General features: G+C 30.1%; 1 protein-coding gene across 4 annotated transcripts in view; it reads right to left on the reverse strand.

Annotated features, from left to right (window-relative positions):
* The window catches only part of LOC142324060 (sorting nexin-29), a 137,841-nt gene that overhangs the window by 47,463 nt on the left and 67,072 nt on the right, over positions 1-23,306 (reverse strand). For all 4 annotated transcript variants that reach the window (XM_075364669.1, XM_075364671.1, XM_075364668.1 and 1 more), the window contains exons 3-7: positions 18,257-18,552; positions 8,813-8,953; positions 8,148-8,311; positions 6,441-6,559; positions 3,820-3,931 (exon numbers count right to left, since the gene is read on the reverse strand). In XM_075364669.1, the coding sequence (XP_075220784.1) occupies positions 3,820-3,931; positions 6,441-6,559; positions 8,148-8,311; positions 8,813-8,953; positions 18,257-18,552 (832 nt within the window). The remainder of the gene's footprint in view (positions 1-3,819; positions 3,932-6,440; positions 6,560-8,147; positions 8,312-8,812; positions 8,954-18,256; positions 18,553-23,306) is intronic.

The following is a 23,306-nucleotide window of genomic DNA, read 5'->3' on the forward strand; positions in this document are numbered from 1 at the left end:
TCTTTCATATCTATAGTATAGTACTTAAATTACTGCACTTTTTATGTTACTGTATTTCATATATTTCTTTTTTGTATTTTAATATATCAGTAGTCTATGAGTACATAAATATGAATAATATGATGTCATGTACTTGAGTTTAGTACATGTACATGAGTAGGCTAATAACTGCATAGAACTAAACAATTATCATAATAAACACAGTTTCAATAAAAAAAAAAAAAAAAAAAAGCAAAAAACATGTATGATATACTATATCTTCATCTCATAAATTAGGTTTATGGAACAATACTTACTACTGTACAGAATTGCAAATGTTAGAAAGACAAAATTTCGGTTATTAAAAAAAAGAAAAAAGGTAAGTATAGCTGCAAATCTGAATTACTAAGGTAACTCACTGCTGAAAGGGAATAATATAATATTTTGAAAACAATAGAACTGCTTTTAAAAAGAAAATAAAATAATTATTACAGGAAAATATTACAAACATGTAATGTATTTCCTGGTTACATTAATAACAAAATCTCATCTTAACATTATTTAACACAATCCAACCTTCTAGATGGCAAAATATGAAATAAAGTGGCTCGAACTACATTCACTGAGCCATGTAATATCTTCTGCTCAGTATGAACTTGTCCATAAGGTTGTTATCACCTCAAACATAACTTACTTCTGCTGGAAATTATAATGTCCATCAAAAAGAAAAAAGGAAGTGACTTCTAATTAGCTGTCAGAATGACTTAACTATAACTCAACACTCCTTTCTTTAATAAAAAATTATGTAATTAAATTCTTATGAAACTAATATAATATGCTGATAGTTGTCGTCCCTTGTTAATCAAGCAGCAGATAGAATTAAATTAAGTCTGGTACAAATGAATTTCCAACCCAAACTAAACCTGATTTTCTATCCTATACAATTGAGAAAAGCATTATTATCCTATGAATATGATGCCTTTTCCACTTAAAAGTTTTAGTTACGAACTCTAATACAGTTACGGAGCTCTAATAAAAATTTGTATTACAGCTTTTTTGAATTTATAAAATTCCATGTTAATCTGAATGTTGTCCTATTTGTTCAAGATTAGGAATATTATAATTTCTAGCAGATAAAATAAGTAATTATTAACTTTTATACAACAAAAAAAATTTAATTTGTCAAAAATATTAAAACTATAGATTTTAACAAACAGGAAATGAATTTGAGCTTCAGACATTATTATTTTTAGTTTTATAATCACAACTATGTTCCAATTTGAAGAGACTGTTCAATTATACAACATTAAATGAAATTTTTTAGTACCTAAACTCATTATAATCATAAATATAAGCTAAGTGACAAAGTTTGGGTGTTATCAACAAAAATGGTTTTGTACATATTTTCCTTGTCACAAAAAGATCACCGACAATGCACATGCATGTATGACTATAATACAAATAGTAAGCATTATACTACAAATTATCAGTTTGCTAAAGGATATTGAGAGATTAAATGAATTAGAGTTCTTACAAATGTACAATTTATTTACACTTATTATTTTTTATAAACCACAAACAATAATTCTGATTTTACTTTGAGGTTTACGATAACTAATGGAAATTAATATAAAATTACAAGGAGATTATGTTAATGAAATTACAGTTACAAAAAAAAAAATTAATTTTATACAAGGATTATTTATTTATAAAATTTACAATAGGAGACCAGCTTATACTTTTAATAATGAATAAGTAATATTTATAGTATGAAAATAAACAAGAACAAAACAAAAGTAATGAAATGTGGTAGAAATAGCAAGGATGGACCACTGAATGTGAAAATAGGAGGACAAAAGATTATGGAGGTAGAAGAATTTTGTTATTTGGGAAGTAGAATTACTGAAGATGGACGAAGCAGGAGCGATATAAAATGCCAAATAGCACAAGCGAAACGAGCCTTCAGTCAGAAATATAATTTGTTTACATCAAAAATTAATTTAAATATCAGGAAAAGATTTTTGAAAGTATATGTTTGGAGTGTCGCTTTATATGGAAGTGAAGCTTGGACAATCAGAGTATCTGAGAAGAAAAGATTAGAAGCTTTTGAAATGTGGTGCTATAGGAGAATGTTAAAAATCAGATGGGTGGATAAAGTGACAAATGAAGAGGTATTGCGGCAAATAGATGAAGAAAGAGGCATTTGGAAAAATATAGTTAGAAGAAGAGACAGACTTATAGGCCACATACTAAGGCATCCTGGAATGGTCTCTTTAATATTGGAGGGACAGGTAGAAGGAAAGAATTGTGTAGGCGGGCTACGTTTGGAATATGTAAAACAAATTGTTAGGGATGTAGGATGTAGAAGGTATACTGAAATGAAACGACTAGCACTAGATAGGGAATACTGGAGAGCTGCATCAAACCAGTCAAATGACAGAAGACAAAAAAAAAAAAAAATTTATAGTAAGTTCATAATGAACTCACTGAACAGCTTCTTACAGTTAACTGCAGAACAGAACACTGTTTATCACAAAATGAATATACTCATAATGTACTTTTCCCTCTGACAGTTATTGCACATTCACTGATGAAGAACCCTCAAGTCTAGGGTTGTATTCATGTAACAGCAACCATTCCCCAACTCATTGTTGTGTAATAGTTTCAAAACAATTTCTATTATTGCAACTGTTATTTTATTTTCCAGGATTCTCTGGTTTCTACTGTAAAAAGTGTATCCATTGTTCCTATTTATTGTTGTTTATCAGTTAATTTATTAAACTCACCTTAAATATGAAATCTTTCAAAACTTAATTCAAAATGCAATTTCTGAAATTAACATTACGGAAACATATAGTTGGTAAGTATTGAACACTATTTTTTAGTTACCATATATACTTACACAGACACAAGACAAAATATTTTATCCCACTAAATGAAGCTAAACTGTGAACGAGTATTTTTTCAAATAATACCTTATTCAAAAAGGAAATCAAATTCAGTATAACTACTACTGTAAGTCCCACTTAGAAATTAAAAAATCTGATGTGGACACCACATGACTTCCTGGTACGCCTATTAAATGACATAGACATATTTTTTTAAAATGAAAAGTACATAAAATCTTATTTCGTTAATAACATTTGATATTTTTTCATTTTTAAAAAATTATTATTCATTGTAATTTTTTTTTACAATTAGAGGTTTATAATTATTAATAAATCTACATATTTAAATTAAAAAAGTTAATAAAAAGGAGATGAAGTAAAATTCGAACTGACATGCCTTCCCCATTTAAGATCCAAATATTTCATTAATTAAAATTTTAATTGGCCATAACTCTAGAACCAATGAAAATAAGTACCACTTATGATATATAGTTGAAACGGTCTCAATGAGGGCTTATTACTGCAGTTAAGAAAAAGTCCAAATCCAATTTTTTGGATTTTGGGCTTTTTTGGACACTTTTGGTTCAGCTGATTGCAATCAATGAGATACACACATACATGTGTGTGACACATACATATGTATGTACAGTGTCATGCTGAAACAACTCAAAATGGATTCAGGGATGGTCAAAATAAAGTTTTCAGATTTTAGGTTCAGATTTTCTGGTCAGTTTTCAGATTTCAACAGAAATCTGAAATTTTTCGCGATCACAATACTTCCTTTTTTTTTCCTTTACTGAAGTAAAGGTAAAAGGAAGTAAAAGCAAATATAAAATAATTCAGAGTGCAATCACTACACTAATAGGCCAGCTATTGAAAATATTAAATTTAATGTTATGTTTCATAGATTAAAATTTAAAAAAAGATAATTTTAACTCTTTAATTAAACTACCTCAGAGAAACTTGGTACAGATAGAGAGTCTTCAGATGAATGTGTTTCTTCAGTTAAAGGTACAGGAATCAATTCACCAACACTGCCGTTAGTCATTGGCCTCAGAGATACACTGAAAAGAGAATATTTTAATAACATTGTCGGTACTGTGTAATATATGACAATATTATTTTTATAATAATTATGTAAATTATTTATTTATTCAATTCAGCAACTACAAATTGATGCTTAATTATAGCTGCCCTCCTTACATTTTTTAAACAATGAGAAATGAATCTTTTAGTGCATGAAAAATGCCAAGCCTGACTGGATTTGAATCCAGAATTTACTTGATAGCTGTTACAAACACTAATATACATTTTTTAAATAATAACTTTATTTATTAGCAATAGTAATCATAGTAAATGAATCAGACTGAATACAATATTAAATGAAATATATTATCCAACTGAAACACACCTTTTGATCCTTAGATTATCTTCAGTTATCATCAACGATAATTTACATATTTGTTATTACTGAGTAATATTTTACTGAATATTGATAAATGAAAACTTTTATGTCATTCATGATCTGATTTCATTTTTGAATGGACAATCTTAATGAAATGAGATTGATGTTCAGTATAGCCAACATAACTATTATGATTAAGGTACTAAATTTCAATAACATTACATTTTTTTAATGAAACGTCAATTCCAGCTCAACATTTAAATTCAAGAAACAAATGAAACAAAGAACTTATTTCTTATAATATTCAATGATATATTATTACTGCAATACATTAGTTATATAAATTATAGTAAAATCTTAAAAGTGAAGTTCATCTAAGCACTGATAGTTACTTTTCGATTAAGATCTGTTCAAATATAATTCATTTGGTAGTTTATTTATTATAAATTTATCTAAAACAAACAAGATAAATCAAAATTGTAACACTACTTACATTAGTAGCACTTTTGTGAATATTTCCATATTATCATACTTTTTGGTGTCTAACTCATTTAATTTATAAATTTTTGTTACTTGGTGCAGAAACAAAAAAGTTAAAATTAATTTGAAAAACCTAATTGGAAAATTTTATAAATTAAGCAATGGATATAAATAGTGTTCTGATTTAGATTCATAATGCAGTTAAAAATTATCCTGACACGCCATTAAATCAGACATTGGTATTCAATCCTATGAGATGGATCATGAAATTAGTCACAATAAATAAAACAGTGATACATAATCACTGTTTACCAAGACTTTCATCAATAATGAAAGTCTTGGTACAGTGACACTGAATTACAGATGTGCATCTACTTGCGACTAAAATTTAGAATTAAGTCATCATCTGCAGGTACTATTTAATAACTGTAAAAGATAATTTTTATCTAAGCATTTAAGTGATCTGTCTAAGGTGACACATCACATTTTGATTAGGATGCCTAATTTATAAGTAACATTCACTTTTCTCTGCTTTCTATAAAATCTTAAATTCCCACCTTGTTTTTATTTTAAAGTTTATTTCATCCCAGTGCAGTTTCACTTCACTGGGATAAATTGCAGTTTATTTCAGTGCAGTTTCACTATTTTTCACATAATTTTATCATGTTTATCTTTGATTTAATGTTCAAATAATCTAGTCATGATCATAATCTTGTTTTGATATACAGAATGTATCACAAAGTTCTCTCGGGACTTTCATAATCTATTTTACTTGTGAAAATAATGGAAAACGTTCATACAAACAAAAACATATGTCCTAAAAGTCTTTGTCTGCAAGTTACAGTTAGTAAAAGATTTCGCTCGGATTTCAGCTACCCCAGTGAAATGAAGTTGTACTGAAATTTGTAGGATATTAATTAAGGAACAGAATTAGTGATTTCTTATGGTTTTTGACGTGAAAAATTAAATAAAATAGGTCCCAGAACTGTATTTGCAGTAGTTTTTGATAAATCTGGGGTGAAAACCAATAACTTGGGTAAAATAACCCTTTTTTTGTGTTTGACAATAACTTGGTTGTACTTAAAAAAAACAAGGGTTTTTACCCCAATTTATTAGTTTTCACTAGACGTTTCTCAAAAACTGCTGCAGATATTGTTCTGGAACCTATTTTATTTGAATTTTCAGGCAGATACAATAAGAAATCACTAAATCTGCCACTTAATTAACGTCCTAAAAATTTAAATAATACCTCATTATACTGGGGTAGCTGAAATCTGAGCAAAATCCTTCACTAGCCATAACTCGCAAACGAAGCATTTTAGGACATATGTTTATATGAACTTTTTCCATTATTTTCACCAGTAAAATAGGTTATGAAAATCCTGGGAGAATTTTGTGAAACAACCTACATAAACATCTTTCACAATTCTACACCGTTACTTCAAAATTTATTATTTAATCTTTAATCTAAACATTTTTCTTAACTCTCTATTTTTATAGGCTTATTTTATTTTAAAAAAAAAAAAAACATCTAGTTAAGATAAACATAACATCGTCAAACGAAGAGAGATAATTTTTGTTCATAAAAGGAACACAGTAACTCATATTCCACAGAGATCTATATACAGTAAAAACACCCTCACCATTCATAAAAGAGATTTGCAAAGAATATGTGTTATATATAATACCTAGAAGGTAATGAAGATGGAAGTTCATGTTCAGAGTCACTAATTATAGCTTCTAAATCTGTATTACTTAATTCCGGTTCTAGACATTCGACACCAACAGTAACCGCAATGCCTGCACCCTGCAATTAAAAAACAAATTGTAATTTAATATGACAAAAAATCTTATTTTGTACTATTTTCACAAAAGACGAGTATCACCACACACAATGATCGTCTGTGATGGTCACAATTTTTAAAAAAACCAAATGACTCAAAAACCAAATGTAACATGAGGAGCAATCTGATTTTTGATGCGAAAAACAAATGTGCTATACAAAATTGTGTGAGTGCCAAATATGTTAACTGATGCAAGGAAAAAGGTCTTGCTCCAGTGCATGATTTTTTGCAGTTATGAAAATGAAGGTGATGAACTGTTTGATCTCACTGTCACTGGAGATGAAACCTGGATTTCTTATTCCAATGTCAAGACAAAGCAGCAGTTGATGAGATGGTGGCATTTATCATCTCCCAGATGGAAGAAGTTCAAACAAGAATGTGTAGTAAAGAAGCTAAAGGCTACTTTTTTTTTTAACAAAAAGTACGTCTTGCTTATCAAAGTTAGTGATTGAAGAACAACTGTGAATGCCAATACGTGTTGTGAAATGTTAAAAAATCTTAGAAGAGCTATAAAAAAACAAATGAAGTGGAATACTATCCCGCAGGATTTTGATTTTTGAATGACAATACCTGGCCACAAATCAGACAGTGAGGTGTCTGGAAAATTTTGTTGGAAAATCTTCAATCATCCTCCCTATAGCCCTGACTTAGGTCCCATTGATTATCTTCTTTTTCTTCACTTTAATCTGTGGCTTGCATCACAAAAAGTTTGACAATGATGACAAATTGAAAAATAGTGTTACTGTGCAGTTTAAGTCACTGGCGCAAAATTTCTTAGAGGGAAAGAAAAACATTAGTTAGGTAGGGCTGGTGAAACATTATGAACAATGTGTTGAAGATGAAGGCAGCTATGTAGAAAAGTAGTAAATAAATACAAATTTTATGTGTAATAAAGTTTGTTCATAGTTTTCAGTTCTGTTTTAATTCAAAATGGACTTTAATTTAAATAAAAAGTAAAGCCTCATATATCCTCACATCCTCAGCACAGGGCCAGAAGTGTTCAACCAGTACTCATAGAACTTAAAACAAGAAAGAAGAATCAAAGATGAGGATAAGGGTTGGGTAATGAGAAAGAATAGTGAACACATGGAGACACTACTGTATAAAACAATCTACCCTGCTCAGATTAAAGCCTATTCTATTCACAAACAGTTAGAGAATTTCTTTTCAGATTGGAGCAGCATGTTACTGTATTTTGCATTACTGTATTTTGCATTAACCGATCTAAATTTATATTGTGACAAAAAATGGTTTTAAAAAGACCTCAAGGCCTCTTTGAAGGCTGAAAAACCTTGTTCGTGTCTGGAATTGCAGACATCTGCATTTACTTACCAGAACTCCAACAGCAAGAACTGTACGAGCATCTACAAATATCTACCAAAATTGACTGTAGCTCTCAATCTAAAAATAAACCTTGAATTGTGTGGAATGTAAGTAATTAGGTAAGAAATGAATAGTATTTAAATATCCAACTGATCAATAAACCATTAGCCAGATCGCCACTGAAGTTTAATATATGTTATAAAGTAATGTAATAAAAGTAAAACTTACATCGATCGCATTTGACTGATTAATAGTTGGCAATGGATTTGGTGATGGAGGAGTATTCATACTAATATCACTATGGCTATGTGTAGTATCACTTTCATCATCATCAAATGATATAATATTAGGTGGTATCTTTTTTCTCCGTCTTCCATCAGTTCGTTTTGAACCTAATCCACATTGAACAAAAATACAAAGATTAATTTACAATATAAAATTAATATTATCATAAAAATATAACCTATTAATTAATTTCAATTTCATTCGAACAGATACTGAAAGAAAATGAACTTTTTTGCATTTAAACTTAATGAAATATTAATCAGTGACTGGTTATTTTCAGCATGAATTTAACAAAATAAAATTTATTTTACTTGGTCTATTTGTAACTAAAGTAATACAATACAGTTATCATAGATGTAGTTATTATGTCTTGTAAATATTTCTATTAAGTACCTCTTATAATAAAATAATGAAAAAAAGAATATAAGAGTTTTTTGATTTAAAAGCAAATTTATTTATGAATTAATTTTCTCACTTGCAATAATATTAACCACATATAATAATAACCATCCCATTCTTCTAATTTCTCTCTGTTACTTTTTGCACTCATCATTATAGTTAATAAATACTTTTTTACTATACTAAAGACATAAATAAAAACAAATTACATGGGACAGCAACAGGAGGCGGTGGTATAACTGGTTCTGAAGGGGATGATAAGTGTATCACAGGTACACTGTTGACAACTCCACCACCATGATTCAGTTCTGGTTTATCAATACTTATTGCAAATAATATTGAGCCCAAACCTGAAAAAAGAACAGCAATATCAAGAACATAGTTTTAAAAATTATGAAAAAAAAATAAGTGTAATAAAAAACTAACAGATTTGAAAAATAAAAACTTTAGTAATTTATTAACTCAGACTCAAGTTTCATTATAAAAATTCTATATCACTATCTAGAGTTACCAGGGATTTTATTTCTTGATTATATTTCTAATGAAATTGCCTGTAGAGGCGAATCACATATCTTGTAATTTGTAACATAATTACACAACTTGAATGAAGTGTGTGTGTGTGTGTGTGCAAACGCGCAACACACACACACAGAGCTCAGCAAACTGCTTCTCAGCAGCTAATGCTATTAATTATGTTACAGCAGCTAATGATTTTGTTAAATGAAAGTGAATAACTGATTCTTAAAGTATTTTTCATGCCGATTTTAAATATGATATCAGAATTCTTCTATCAGGCTTATTTTCAGGTAGTATCGTGCACAAACTCCATAAGCATAGCATTTGTTTTTTAATAGCCTTAATTGCTGTCACACTGATTTGTTAGACATTAGTCATGTTTATTATTTACACAATTAAAATGAACAAGAATGTGACTCATTCTTCCTATTTTCATGTTACTATAAACATAACATTCACTCATTAGTTATTTCTGTCATAATTATATTTATTTATAAACTATTGTGCAGACTAGAGAAATATATTTAATTCAAGTGCAAGTTCTCGTGTAACATTCAATTACATGAGTTCTTGTGCAACATTCAGTTTTGTAGCTGGCTTTTGTATTTGCAGTATATATTGTAAAAAGGTCATATGAACTGTATTTTGAATGTAAATTACGTGATCAGGGCAAATTTTGAGCTCCTCATATTTGCTGGCTTCTTGTGTAACACTGTTGACTGGTTGGCTAAATGGATGTCATTGCATGCCATTTGCAATTCCAATGATTTGGAAAGAACTGAAGGATCACACCACAGACTGTTATTTTTGTGTAATAAAGATATCTGCTATAACAGCTAAAACTAGACATACTGTTAAATACCCTGATATTTCCTCTGCCATGTGGCCAGTGCCACGTAGCCAAGAGCTTCCAATTCCAGTACCACCAGAAACATGGAACTTAGATGAAGATGAAAATGTCAAATCTTGTGCTGACTTATCACGTGATGAAGAAAGAGATCCAAACTTTTTAGAAAATAGATATACTGAACCCCATTTAATTAATCAGTCAGAATTAAATGATCTGCCTTGTGATCTAAATTTATCAGAGAATCAAGTAGAATACTGGAAATCAAGACTGAAAGGATGACATCTTTTCAAGCAAACACTAAAATATGTGCTTTCCATGATAGACAGTCAGAATTTGAACATTTCTTTTCTCAGTACAAAAACTTAGTATACTGCAATGATGTGGACTACTGCAAGCTTTGGATCATATGCACCATCCTGAAAAATGGAGACTTTTTATTGACTCATCAAAGCTTTGTTTGAAAGCTGTTCTACTTCACATTGGAAATAAATACCCATCAATACCATTAGCATACACTGTTCACACGAAGGAGTCTTATAAAAATAGGAAACTTATATTGAGCAGGATTTACTATGAGAAATATTTATGGCATATCTGTGGAGATCTGAAAGTAATAGCACTTTTACTTGGACTAAAACTTGGATACACTAAATTCTGTTGCTTTTTGTGCAACTGGGACAGCAGGGATATGAAAAACCATTACATAAAAGAGCAATTGCCAAAGAGAGAGGTACTGACTGTAGGAGAGAAGAATGTCGTCAGTCAGGCATTAGTAAAACCAGAAAAAGTTTATTTTCCGCCGCTACACATTAAGCTAGGTTATTCAAAAATTTTGTTAAAGCAATGGATTGTAATGGTTCAGGCTTTCAGTTTCTAAAAAACAAATTCCCTAATATAAGCGATGCTAAAATAAAGGAAGATATATTTGTTGGACCACAAATAAGAAAACTAATGAGGGATTCGGCGTTTGAAGAATGTTTGAATGACTTTGAGATTGCTGCATGGAAATCATTTCAAAATGTGGTAAACAACTTCCTCAGAAACCATAAGGCCAGTATCTAGAGAGAACTTGTGAGTAAACTCCTTTAAAACTATAAAGAACTTGGGTGTAACATGTCACTCAAAATCCATTTCTTACATTCACATTCGGATTTTTTCCCTAACAATCTCAGCACTATCAGTGATGAACATGGAGAACGCTTTCATCAGGAGATATCTAAAATGAAACACGATACCAGGGAAAATGGAACCCAAAAATGTTAGCAGACTACTGTTGGAATCTAAAGAGGAATCTACCTACAGCAAAAAATCCAAAAGAAATAGATTTTAGGCGAGTAAAAAATGCATGTAATGCATTGCCATATTATATTCACCATACATTTTTTGTTTCAAAAGAAATTTCAATTACAAAAAAAGGCCCGATAGAAAAAATCTATTAACATATATGAAAGCAGCATAAAAAAATACTATAAGAATCAGTCATTCATTCTCATTTAACAAACAAAAAAATATTTTTTTTGACAATGAAAATACTACTGGTGATGAAAATAATGAACATTGTCTCATGTTTGGACATAATAAATATATATTTCTTCACCCAATCTTCCACCTACTGTTGGGTCTGGGTGTGTGTGTATGTGTGTGTGAATTGACAAATGCAATTACTGCTACTGGCTTGCCAGTTCTGACGTAGCTACAAGTATAAATGTACCAGTAAACGCATAGTCTGGAACAGACTCAGGTTGACCATTTCTGAGACATGTGGTTAACTGAAACCCAACCACCAAAGAATACCGATATTTGCTGTCTAGTAGTCAAATCAGAAATTTTGTTTCACAAACTTAGAGGATCATAATGCAACTTATAACCTATGTTCAATAATATATATGCAGTTTTATTTACATTTATATGCTGAAAGTGTTGAGCAAGTATACTTTATTTTACATGAGCATCACCTTCCAAATCCAGAAATGTATTTCCATTAGAAGAAGTACTTATATTACCTATCATCTGCATATGATTTTAAATTCTAATTTCCTATATAAACTACAAACAGGATTGCAGCCAGTACAGAGCTCTGTAACAGATTATTCTTGAGGACATTTGCACTTGTCTAAAAGTTATAATGTGGTTTATAACTACTTTTTTGATTTTAACAACTACAGTTTTTTTCAAATTATTTAATGAGTCATTTTTTCTAATTCTATATAGTAAAATTCATTTAAAAGATTATCTTGATTATTTGTGTTGATTACTTTGCATAAATCTAAATAAACTGCTCCTTCTTTTTTTTCTGTTATCAGTGATATGCTACATAACATTAATAATGGTTATTTCTATTGATATGTTCAGATGTTATCAGAAGGAACCAAATAAATAGTTTACCTTAAAAAATTTAATCATTCTATGCGGAAGTAATTTTAGAAAAATTAAATAAAGAAATGGTGGGGAAGAATAATTTCAGCCCAAGTTTGTGGTTCTTTTTAAATAAGGGTCTAATAATATTCCATTACAAGCATTCTGGAAAGACACTGACATTTGCTAATCATTTATTTGGTGCACTAATAGTAATAAAAAAAATTAAAGGTACTTCTAATACATACATATACACAGAGTGTTCAATCTAAGTGTGTCACCATTCGGAATTCATAAAATAGAAAAAGATGGTTAACTTATGAACCTTTCCTTAATTTTAGGTGCATTGAAAATACTCTAATGGCATGAAGTTGGTGGTCAACTTCATTTTTTTTCCAGTGAAAATCTTCAATTTTTATAACATTTTTAGACATAACACATAATATTAACACATTCATGGCTGACTTTTTATCGGTGTATTAACCCGCTGTGCTGAATATTTTTTTTTTGTTTTTAACTCACTCATGCTAGTTGTCAATATTTATATATGTCTTGGAACATAAAACATTTGAAAAACATGACCACATGCTAGGGCATGGTGTGCATGGGAGACGAAAAATCACTGGATTTATATTGTCCAGTCTGAACACTTACTCGCTCTTGGTGAGCATACTCATAAACTTCTTACTTCTCATGCAATCAATTCATGTTAACTCATTTTCTACTCTTTTAATTAGACAAAAATAATTTATTTCTTCGTTTTATGAAAAAAAGGACCTAAGTTTGTTGTATTTTACTTATAAAAGGTCTGTGTTAAGTTTACAAGCAATAAATCCTTAATTTATTCTATAAATCAATAACTGATTTAAATTTTTTGTTTTAATTTTGTATCAGTTAGATTAATTTACAGTTTACTTTCATCTGATCTGATCTATCATCTGACTTGTTTACGACCTGAAAATTAGTTTTTACGTAAATTCCTCAGAACGTTTTAGAATAGATCTGATAAAGTAAAGTAACTATACTATTTATATTTTAAAAACGTAATGAAATAATAAAATGTATATTTTTAACATTTTTTATTTAAAAGAATAATAAAACTAAAAATATTTATGTAATGTACATTTTACTATTAAGGCAATAAATAATCACTAAACAGTATTAATTTAAAATGAAAAAAGTAGTGCTAATATATAATTATATAAGTAAAACCTAATTGTCTAATCAGTACTAACAGAAATACAAATAATTTATAAAATAAATCTATCCTCTTTCAAAAATGATGAAAATTCAAGCAAATTTAAAATTTTACCAAAAAAGATTGGTTCAATGTAACTACAAACCAACTGCACAGTAACAAAATATAAATCTTTCTGATGTGCTAACATACAATATCAAGTCAACAGTAACATGCTGACCCTCATCAGAAGAGATAGAAAAGCTTCTGTACTACCCCATGTATGTGTGTGGTCAGCAGGTTGCAAGTATACATATACCATATGCCTGCAAGTGCTCAGACATTACCTGCATATGTAATAAGACATTTTCCCCATAAATAAAAGTGTTGAGGAGCTTATTCCCGTTTGTACATATCGACAATATTTACCATGCTGAACACTGTTTACCTTATTTATCTAATGTATCCTTAGTCCACATTTTGTAATTTTACTCTTTTGTTACAGTTTCAATGGGTTTGTATTTTCATTATTTTGGGTTCACTTTTAAAAACTGTACACATTTTTTTTGTTTTAACAGTTTTACAACACTAGATCAATGTCCCAAATTCTTCCTCATTAACCTAGTAAGTAATGCAAAAAAAAACCCACAAGAATGACAGAATAGTTATGTTTTATTTCAATTTACAAATTTAATGAAAATGACAAATTAATTTTTATTCAAATTTACAAAAATAAATATTAGTTGAACAATAAAAGGAAAAAATTGACAAATAATCTTTTATTTCAATTTAGAAAAAATAAATGTTATTTTAAAAATAAAAATAAAAAAATAATTAATTTAATACTGACAAACAATTTAAAGATAACACAATTCAAATTTATGAAAATAAATTGGATAATTTCACATCCTTCTCTGAAAATGTTGCACATGGTTGTGTTAATGTTAAACATAGTTGACAGGTATAACTGGTGATAAGTGTAGCTTACAAGACCTGAATAACTGTATTTAGGGGAATATATTAGAGAATAAAAATGTCTTAGCATTATATGTTATATTCGTCAAAAATATTATAAAAATTGGGGTGTATATTTCAAACAATGAAGTTAGCTGATACATTGAAAAAGGTTAGAGATTTCAAACATGCCATTAAAGTACTTTTAATGGACTCAAAAATCAAGGAAAAGTTCCACAATTAAAAAAATTCTTTAGTTTTTTTTTGTTTATAAGAGCTCAATGGTTGCATATTTAAAATTAACATGGTATATTGCTTATATTTTAACTATATTACATAATTTACTAGTAACTTATAAGTACACAGAGTTTTCATGAAGCCTTTATTGAAAACCAACAAAGACTTTTTATTAATCTGTGCAGAGTGTTTTGGGGAAACCTCAAAAATATTTATTAAATAATCACAAATTTTTGTAGTATCATGAGCAATTTGTAATTTCCAACATGATTAATTTCAATGCATTAAATTTCTCATTAAGGTTAAAAGAAAAATATATGTAATAAAACTTCTGATACAACAGGATTTTGTCAATTAACTATAATTCAAATACTAAAATCACCATCAATTTTAGTTAAGTTGATGGTCTGCAAACATTCTCATTCTAAAATAACATTACAATATTCTACCAAATATCAAATCAGAAAATAGTCAATCGATTGTAGTAGAGGAAATATCTTGTCCTCTGCTATTATCGCCTGATTGCCATTTATAAAAACTAAGTAAATGCTCACTATCTAAATTATTTCCACTGTCTTACACTTCTTTCTCTACTCATTCAGAGCACTATTCCTACAACTGTTGAACAATGATAGATGCAGTATTCCTGTCTCAGCACTTTATCTATAACAGATTTCTCTGATTTTGTTTCACTATATTCCTTGTATTTTTATTTAAATGTTGTTTAATAGCATTTATACATGAGGGGCTAATACTAGCTTCCTTCATTACTTTTCACAACTCATTCACAGGCTCACTGTCATATGCCTTTTTCAGGCCGATAAATACAATGTACAATTCCTTTCTAATAACAATAAACTTTTCTACTTGCTACTTCAGACAAAAAATGTTATCAATGCAGAATCTATCCAGTCTTTGTTATCACAACTTATTCTATTCTCAATTTAATTAATCATCCTAACAGTTGACTGTAAAGGTGGTTACTCTAATATCCCCAAAATTCTCACATCTTGATCTACAACCATTCTTGTATATGGAGCTTATACATAAGCTCCATTCACTTACAGCATCTTCATCTAAAGAATCATTAATAGTTAAACAACAGTTTCTAAAAATACATTTGGAACATTCATTATGAACTCTCATACGCACACCACCATTACTTGTGGCTTCATTATTTCAATGTATTGAAGTGTTTTTTTTAATTGCTTCAGTTATTATATTTTTATTTGATCCATCATTAACCTAGTTCTTTGTATAATCTATATGTTTAAAAATAATTTTTTCTTCAATGAGCAATTTTTGTTAATACTTTCTATAGATTAAACTAATTGATTTAATTTGGATTCCCATATGTTTAGCATTCTTTTTAATGTATTCAATAGATGCCAAACTTGTTTTGTCTCTGAACTTTTTTAATAAATTTACCTACCTCATCACACCTTCTCTCTTAACACTTACTTATGCCCATGGTTTTTCCTTTTCAACTGATAATTACAGGTTATGTAAACACTCTTAGCCTCTAAATTGTGCTTCAACAACCATCAATGTTAAGCTTTTTTTCTTTTCATTTACAGGATTTCTTAAACCTTATTCTACTAAAGCTCTTTCTAAGGCTTACATTTGCCATGCACTTTATATATATATTTAAAAACAATTGAACATTTTTTATACTAAGGAGAGGTGTATCCATTCTTAGTCTAATTGATTTAAAACTGATGTACTGATTATTCTGCTGCCTTTAATATTGTAATCTGTAGATAATGAAATCATCAACTAATATGATTCATTATTATCCACTTTAATAAGGATTATTTATACATATACAAAAAATTAAAATAATTTATATTAAATGTATGATTTTTTTAAGCCAATCATCATTGTTGTATTTTAATAGTTTATTTAATATGTTTTCATTATATATATATATACTGTAACAAGACCGGTATAGCAGGCCTGAGCAATGGACTCCTACCAATTATTATGAAAGTAATAGAAAGTATAATAATTGGAGCAATCCAGAAAGGGACAAAATGGAGAACCCTTTTTGTAAAGAATAGGTCCATTTAACAATCGTCTTTGTTATACTGCCCGCTGACAAACCTGTTGTACTGTGAGAAAAGCTACTAGACCTGGTTATGGAATACCTGGGAATAAAAGCCATCATTCTCACGTTTCAAGTCTGGTAAAGTCCGACAGGTAAGGTAAAGAGGCTAGCAGTATAAATAGCCCAGTAAGACCAACTAAAATCATTTCTATTAGAACCAGTCTGCAAGATGTTATGAAGTCAGTTCTGCAAAGAGAGGCTGTGAGTTGTGTGGGTTCGACAGAGTTCTGCTAGAACCAGTCTAGCGACACATTACATGGTCCAGCGAGGAGCGTCTTGAATCCAGTTCGATATGAAAAAGTAATTGCACGAGTAATTCCAGTAAACAAGAAATACTATCGGTGAGTTACAGTAAAACTACAAGTGTATAACTGAAAGAAATAATGCAATAAAATTCATTCATAAACTGTTTGGATAGCAAAGGTGATAACAAGTTTGGATAACAAGTGAACTTTATACAATTGTTTGCTAATATAAGACTAGTGGTTTCTTTTGTGTTTGAATTCTGGTCTTCTTTCTATTTATCTAGCTAGAATAAATTTTGAACGATTATTTATTTTAAACTCTATCTTGTATGTGTCATCTGTATTTATTATTTATTACTGAAATTTATCACTATTTGATGTGTAATATTATGATTGTTATTCTTTGTTGATTACATTATTATTATGCTCTGTATTTACATCATGTTTACTGTTTTGATTATGTTATATGGCATGTATGATGTGTTCATTTAGTATGTTATGTATTAATTGTTTGATTTGTTATTATTGATATGTAATATTATTGTTTACTACTATTATTAGTACATTATCCTGATTACTATTGTGGTTGTAATTACTATATTACTATTTGTGTTCATTAATTGTCACTTCATTACTATATTTACTACATTACTACTATCATTACTGCATTTATCATCAATGTTATTATTATTAATTTGTCTGGTTGTAATTATGAACATTTTAAACCAATAAACTGTAATTATATAAACATTCTAAATTGTCAGCCTCTCGAGCCATGATCCATGCAACAATATATATTAAGTTATTAGGCCCTTAGTGTAATCTCTGGAAATGTTATGAAGCTTCCAGAAACTTTATAAATTTACGAAAACATGTTATGAAACATAACATTTCCACAGGTAGAGCTGCACCCCACCAAACTTTACTGTTAACAAAGTAAGTTCCCTATTAACTTTTGTCAGCCTGGAAGAGGATTAAAATGTAGTTTCACTTTATCTCTATGAAATTTAATAACAGAAGAAGTAATCAACGATAAAGAAAGAGGGAGAATAGAGCGAGGGACAACCAACCCCACAAACTATAGTAGTTCTTACAATTTACAGTAGTTCTGGTAATTTACTGTCTTTCCCACAATCCTATACATCCATAATAGTATGAATTTAAAAAAAAAATTGGAATCTATTTACTTGAAAAAAAAAAACAAAAACATACCAGCAGCTGCTGTAGGTAAAATACTGCTTCTTTCTTGATCTCTTAAAAATGCCCAATCTTCATAAAATTCTTTCAACAAATCGGATGAGCTATCTAAAAGACATAATAAATAACGTTCCAGTGATCGTTCATTTAATGCAGACCGTAACCAAGCACGCCCTCTACCAATATCAGTCCAAACTTGACGCAATACCTCATATCTCTCTTTTTCATGTTTAGTAAGATGTTCTCGCACAAAATGCCAAAATACTACATGTTCAACTCCATTAACACCTAACACTTTATCTGTCACCTGTCTAAAAATATAAAAAAACAATAAATTAAATAACAATTTTCATAAAATAAATACAGTAGAGTGAATGTTATAAAGTATACATTATTCTAATACCAAGTGAGCAACATTAAGTTTGTAACATAAAAACAAGTTCAATTTTTAACATTTTTATGTGTGTGTGTGTGTGTGGAGCTCTTATCATATAAAATGTCACACTGTCTTAAGATACCACAGATATTTTCCATTACATTTTAATTTGCTTAAACAACTGATAAAAGTAACCCAGTACATGTAAACATACATACACACACGTGCACGCAAGTTGTGATCCAAATCTACGTGCTATGTCTTTTTGAGAGTTTGTAATTTTCCCACGAAATGGTAGCACTCTCTATAATACGAGTACAAATCATTATTTTCAGCAATATTAGAGGTGTGTTCAAATTTGGTAGCAGAAATAATTAGAATGCATTTTACTATGAGTTGTGATTTATTTTGTTTGAAAATAAAGGAACAAAAGATATGCATTAAAAATATGAGTAAAATAAAATGCAGTGAAGTGGTGAAAATTTTAGAGAAGGCTTTTGGCAAGACTGATATGTTGATATCAAGGGCTTACGAGTGGTACAAACAGTTTCAAGAAGGGTGTGTAGATGTTGAGATGATAAAAGTGTTGGATGTCCTAACACATCAACAATCGATTAAAATATTGACAAAATAAAGAACACTGTGATTAATAATTGTTGAATCACAATTATAGAAGTTACTGAAGAGATGAAAAAACAAGTAACAGCAAAATTAGTTCCAACATTTTTGAATTTTCAACAGATAAATTGTTAGCTGACATCATTGATGACTCAGAATTACTCAAATATGACATAATAGGTGAAGAAACATAAGTGCGTGGTTAATCAAAGGTTTAATCATCGTGATGGAAGAATCTTCAAGAACCAAGCATGCCAAGCCTGATCAAATTTTAAGGCTGGCTAAAAGTAACACCATAGTGATGTTGCAGTCTCCAGATATGGTACCTTGCTACCTTTTCTTGTTTACACTCATTAAGGAAACATTAAAATGATAAAAATTTGCAACAATAGATAAAATAAAGTAAAAGTCGCTAAATGAACTTAATACTACACCAAAAAATGCTTTCCACAGATATTTTGAGGACTAGAAGAAACAATGGCATGTAAGCTGCATCTCTGAGGGACTATTTAAAGAGGACAATATCAATAAAGAAGAATATGTAAATTCTTTTTGAGAAAAGTTAAAATTTTCCTTATTTTTAATCACATCTCATGTATATTACTTATTCCATAATTTTTAACTTGAAATAGAAATTATTTTTTTTATTTTATAAAAAAATTTTAATTAATTTCTGACAGGGCAAAACATCTTCCTTTTATTTCCATCAGAAAATTCAGTATATATATTAATTTGTATCACTTATTTTTATATATACATTTCCTCTGCTAAAAACTAGACATCCTAAAGCAAAATGAAGAAGACTGAGTGAGGAGGAGGTGTAGCACCATTCCATTCCTATGTATCACATTGTAACTAGCATTTTGGCAGGGGGTTGAAGTAATAATTACCGGAGGTAAACTAGTCCCCCGTTCGGATCTCCGGGTGGGGACTACTAAGGAAGGGGTCACCAGAAAATTAAAAAATAACATTTTACGAGTCGGACCGTGGAATGTTAGAAGCTTAAAAAAGGTTGGTAGGCTAGAAAATTTAAAAAGAGAAATCGATAGGATCAATTGTGGATATAGTAGGAATTAGTGAGGTTCGGTGGGAAGAGGAAGGCGACTTTTGGTCAGGTGATTTTAGAGTAATTAACTCAGCGTCAAATAATGGACAAGCAGGAGTAGGTTTCATGATGAACAAGAAGATAGGGAGGAGAGTGGAGTATTTCATGACGCATAGTGATAGAATCATTGTAATAACGATAAAATCAAAACCTAAACCGACAACGATTGTTAACGTCTATATGCCTACAAGCGCCCATGATGATGATGAGGTAGAGTGTGTATACGAAGAAATTGATGAAGCAATTAAACACGTAAAAGGAGATGAAAATTTAATAATAGTTGGAGATTGGAATGCAAGCATTGGAAAAGGCAAGGAAGGAAATATAGTGGGTGAATACGGGCTGGGCAAAAGGAATGAAAGAGGGGACCGACTTATAGAGTTTTGCATGAAGTATAATTTAGTAATTGCCAACACCCAATTTAAAAATCATAATAGAAGAATATACACTTGGAAAAAGCCAGGCGATACTGCAAGGTATCAGATAGATTATATCATGGTTAAACAAAGATTTAGAAATCAACTCGTTGACTGCAAAACTTACCCTGGAGCAGACATTCATAGCGACCATAATTTGGTGATAATGAAATGTAGATTGGGGTTTAAAAACCTGAAGAAAAGGTGTCAGATGAATCGGTGGAATTTAGGGAAGCTTAAGGATGAGGAGGTAAAGAAGATTTTTGAGGAGGACATCGCAAGAGGTCTGAGTAAAAAAGATAAGGTAGAAAATGTAGAAGAAGAATGGGAGAATGTTAAAAAGGAAATTCTTAAATCAGCAGAAACAAACTTAGGCAGAATAAAGAGAACTGGTAGAAAACCTTGGGTTTCAGACGATATATTGCAGCTGATGGATGAACGTACAAAATATAAGAATGCTAGTGATGAAGAAAGTAAAAGGAACTATCGGCAATTAAGAAATGCTATAAACAGGAAGTGCAAACTGGCGAAAGAAGAGTGGATTAAAGAAAACTGTTCAGAAGTGGAAAGAGAAATGAACATTGGTAAAATAGACGGAGCATACAGGAAAGTTAAGGAAAATTTTGGGGTACATAAATTAAAATCCAATAATGTGTTAAACAAAGATGGTACACCGATTTATAATACGAAAGGTAAAGCCGATAGGTGGGTGGAATATATTGAAGAGTTATACGGAGGAAATGATTTAGAAAATGATGTTACAGAGGAAGAAGAGGAAGTTGAAGAGGATGAAATGGGAGAAACAATACTGAGATCTGAATTTAAGAGAGCCTTAAAAGATTTGAATGGCAGAAAGGCTCCTGGTATAGACGGAATACCTGTAGAATTACTGCACAGTGCAGGTCAGGAAGCGATTGATAGATTAAACAAACTGGTGTATTATATTTATGAAAAAGGGGAATTTCCGTCAGACTTCAAAAAAAGTGTTATAGTCATGATACCAAAGAAAGCAGGAACAGATAAATGTGAATAATATAGAACAATTAGTTTAACTAGTCATGCATCAAAAATCTTAAGTAAAAATCTATAAAGAAGAATTTAGAGGAGAGTGGAAGAACTGTTAGGAGAAGACCAATTTGGTTTCAGGAAAAGTATAGGGATAAGGGAAGCAATTTTAGGTCTTAGATTAATAGTAAAAGGAAGGTTAAACAAAAACAAACCAACATACTTGACATTTATAGACCTAGAAAAGGTATTCAATAATGTAGACTGGAATAAAATGTTCAACATTTAAAAAAAATTAGGGTTCAAATACAGAGATAGAAGAACAATTGCTAATATTTACAGGAACCAAACAGCAACAGTACTAATTGAAGAACATAAGAAAGAAGCCGTAATAAGAAAGGGAGTCCAACAAGGATGTTCCCTATCCCCGTTAATTAAGTTAAAGAACAATTTAGATTCGGAGTAACAGTACAAGGTGAAAAGTTAAAAATGCTACGATTTGCTGATGATATAGTAATCTAGCTGAGAGTAAAAAGGATTTAGAAGAAACAATGAATGGCATAGATGATGTCCTATGCAAGATCTACTGCATGAAAATAAACAAGAACAAAATGAAAGTAATGAAATGTAGTAGAAATAACCAAGATGGACCACTGAATGTGAAAATAGGAGAAGAAAAGATAATGGAGGTAGAAGAATTTTGTTATTTGAGAAGAATTACTAAAGATGGATGAAGCAGGAGCGATATAAAATGCCGAATAGCACAGGCAAAATGAGCCTTCAGTCAGAAATATAACTTGTATACATGAAAAATTAATTTAAATATTAGGAAAAGAATTTTGAAAGTATGTGTTTGGAGCGTCTCTTTATATGGATTTGAAACTTGGATGATTGGAGTACCTGAGAAGAAAAGATTAGAAGCTTTTGAAATGTGGTGCTATAGGAGAATGTTAAAAATCAGATGGGTGGATAAAGTGACAAATGAAGAGATGTTGCAGCAAATAGATGAAGAATGAAGCATTTGGAAAAATATAGCTAAAAGAAGAGACAGACTTATACGCCACATAGGCATCCTGGAATAGTCGCTTTAATATTGGAGGGGCAGGTAAAGGAAAAAACTGTGTAGGCAGGCCACGTCTGGAAAATGTAAAACAAATTGTTAGGGATGTAGGATGTAGGGGGTATACCGAAATGAAACGACTAGCACTAGCAAGGGAATCTTGGAGAGCTGCATCAAACCAGTCAAATGACTGAAGACAAAAATAAAATCCTAAGTCTGTGGTTCAAAACAGAATAAGTGTTACTGATTACAGCTCTACATGCACTTTCGATAATGTACCAGGAAGGTGTAAATCTCTCACTGAAATTTGAATCAACTGTAGTTGAAAGTTATCAGATAGATCATATACCTGTTCATCCGTTCCCTTTTTTCGGGGTTACCTTGCATATGTCCAACATTGCTTTCTGCAATAAAATGTATTTGATAATTTTTTGAACAGTGTTTATATGAATGATAGATTTAACTGGTAATTTTAAATATTTAAC

Source organism: Lycorma delicatula, chromosome 4 (genome assembly GCF_047948215.1).
Source record: "Lycorma delicatula isolate Av1 chromosome 4, ASM4794821v1, whole genome shotgun sequence".
Classification (NCBI taxonomy): Eukaryota; Metazoa; Arthropoda; class Insecta; order Hemiptera; family Fulgoridae; genus Lycorma; species Lycorma delicatula.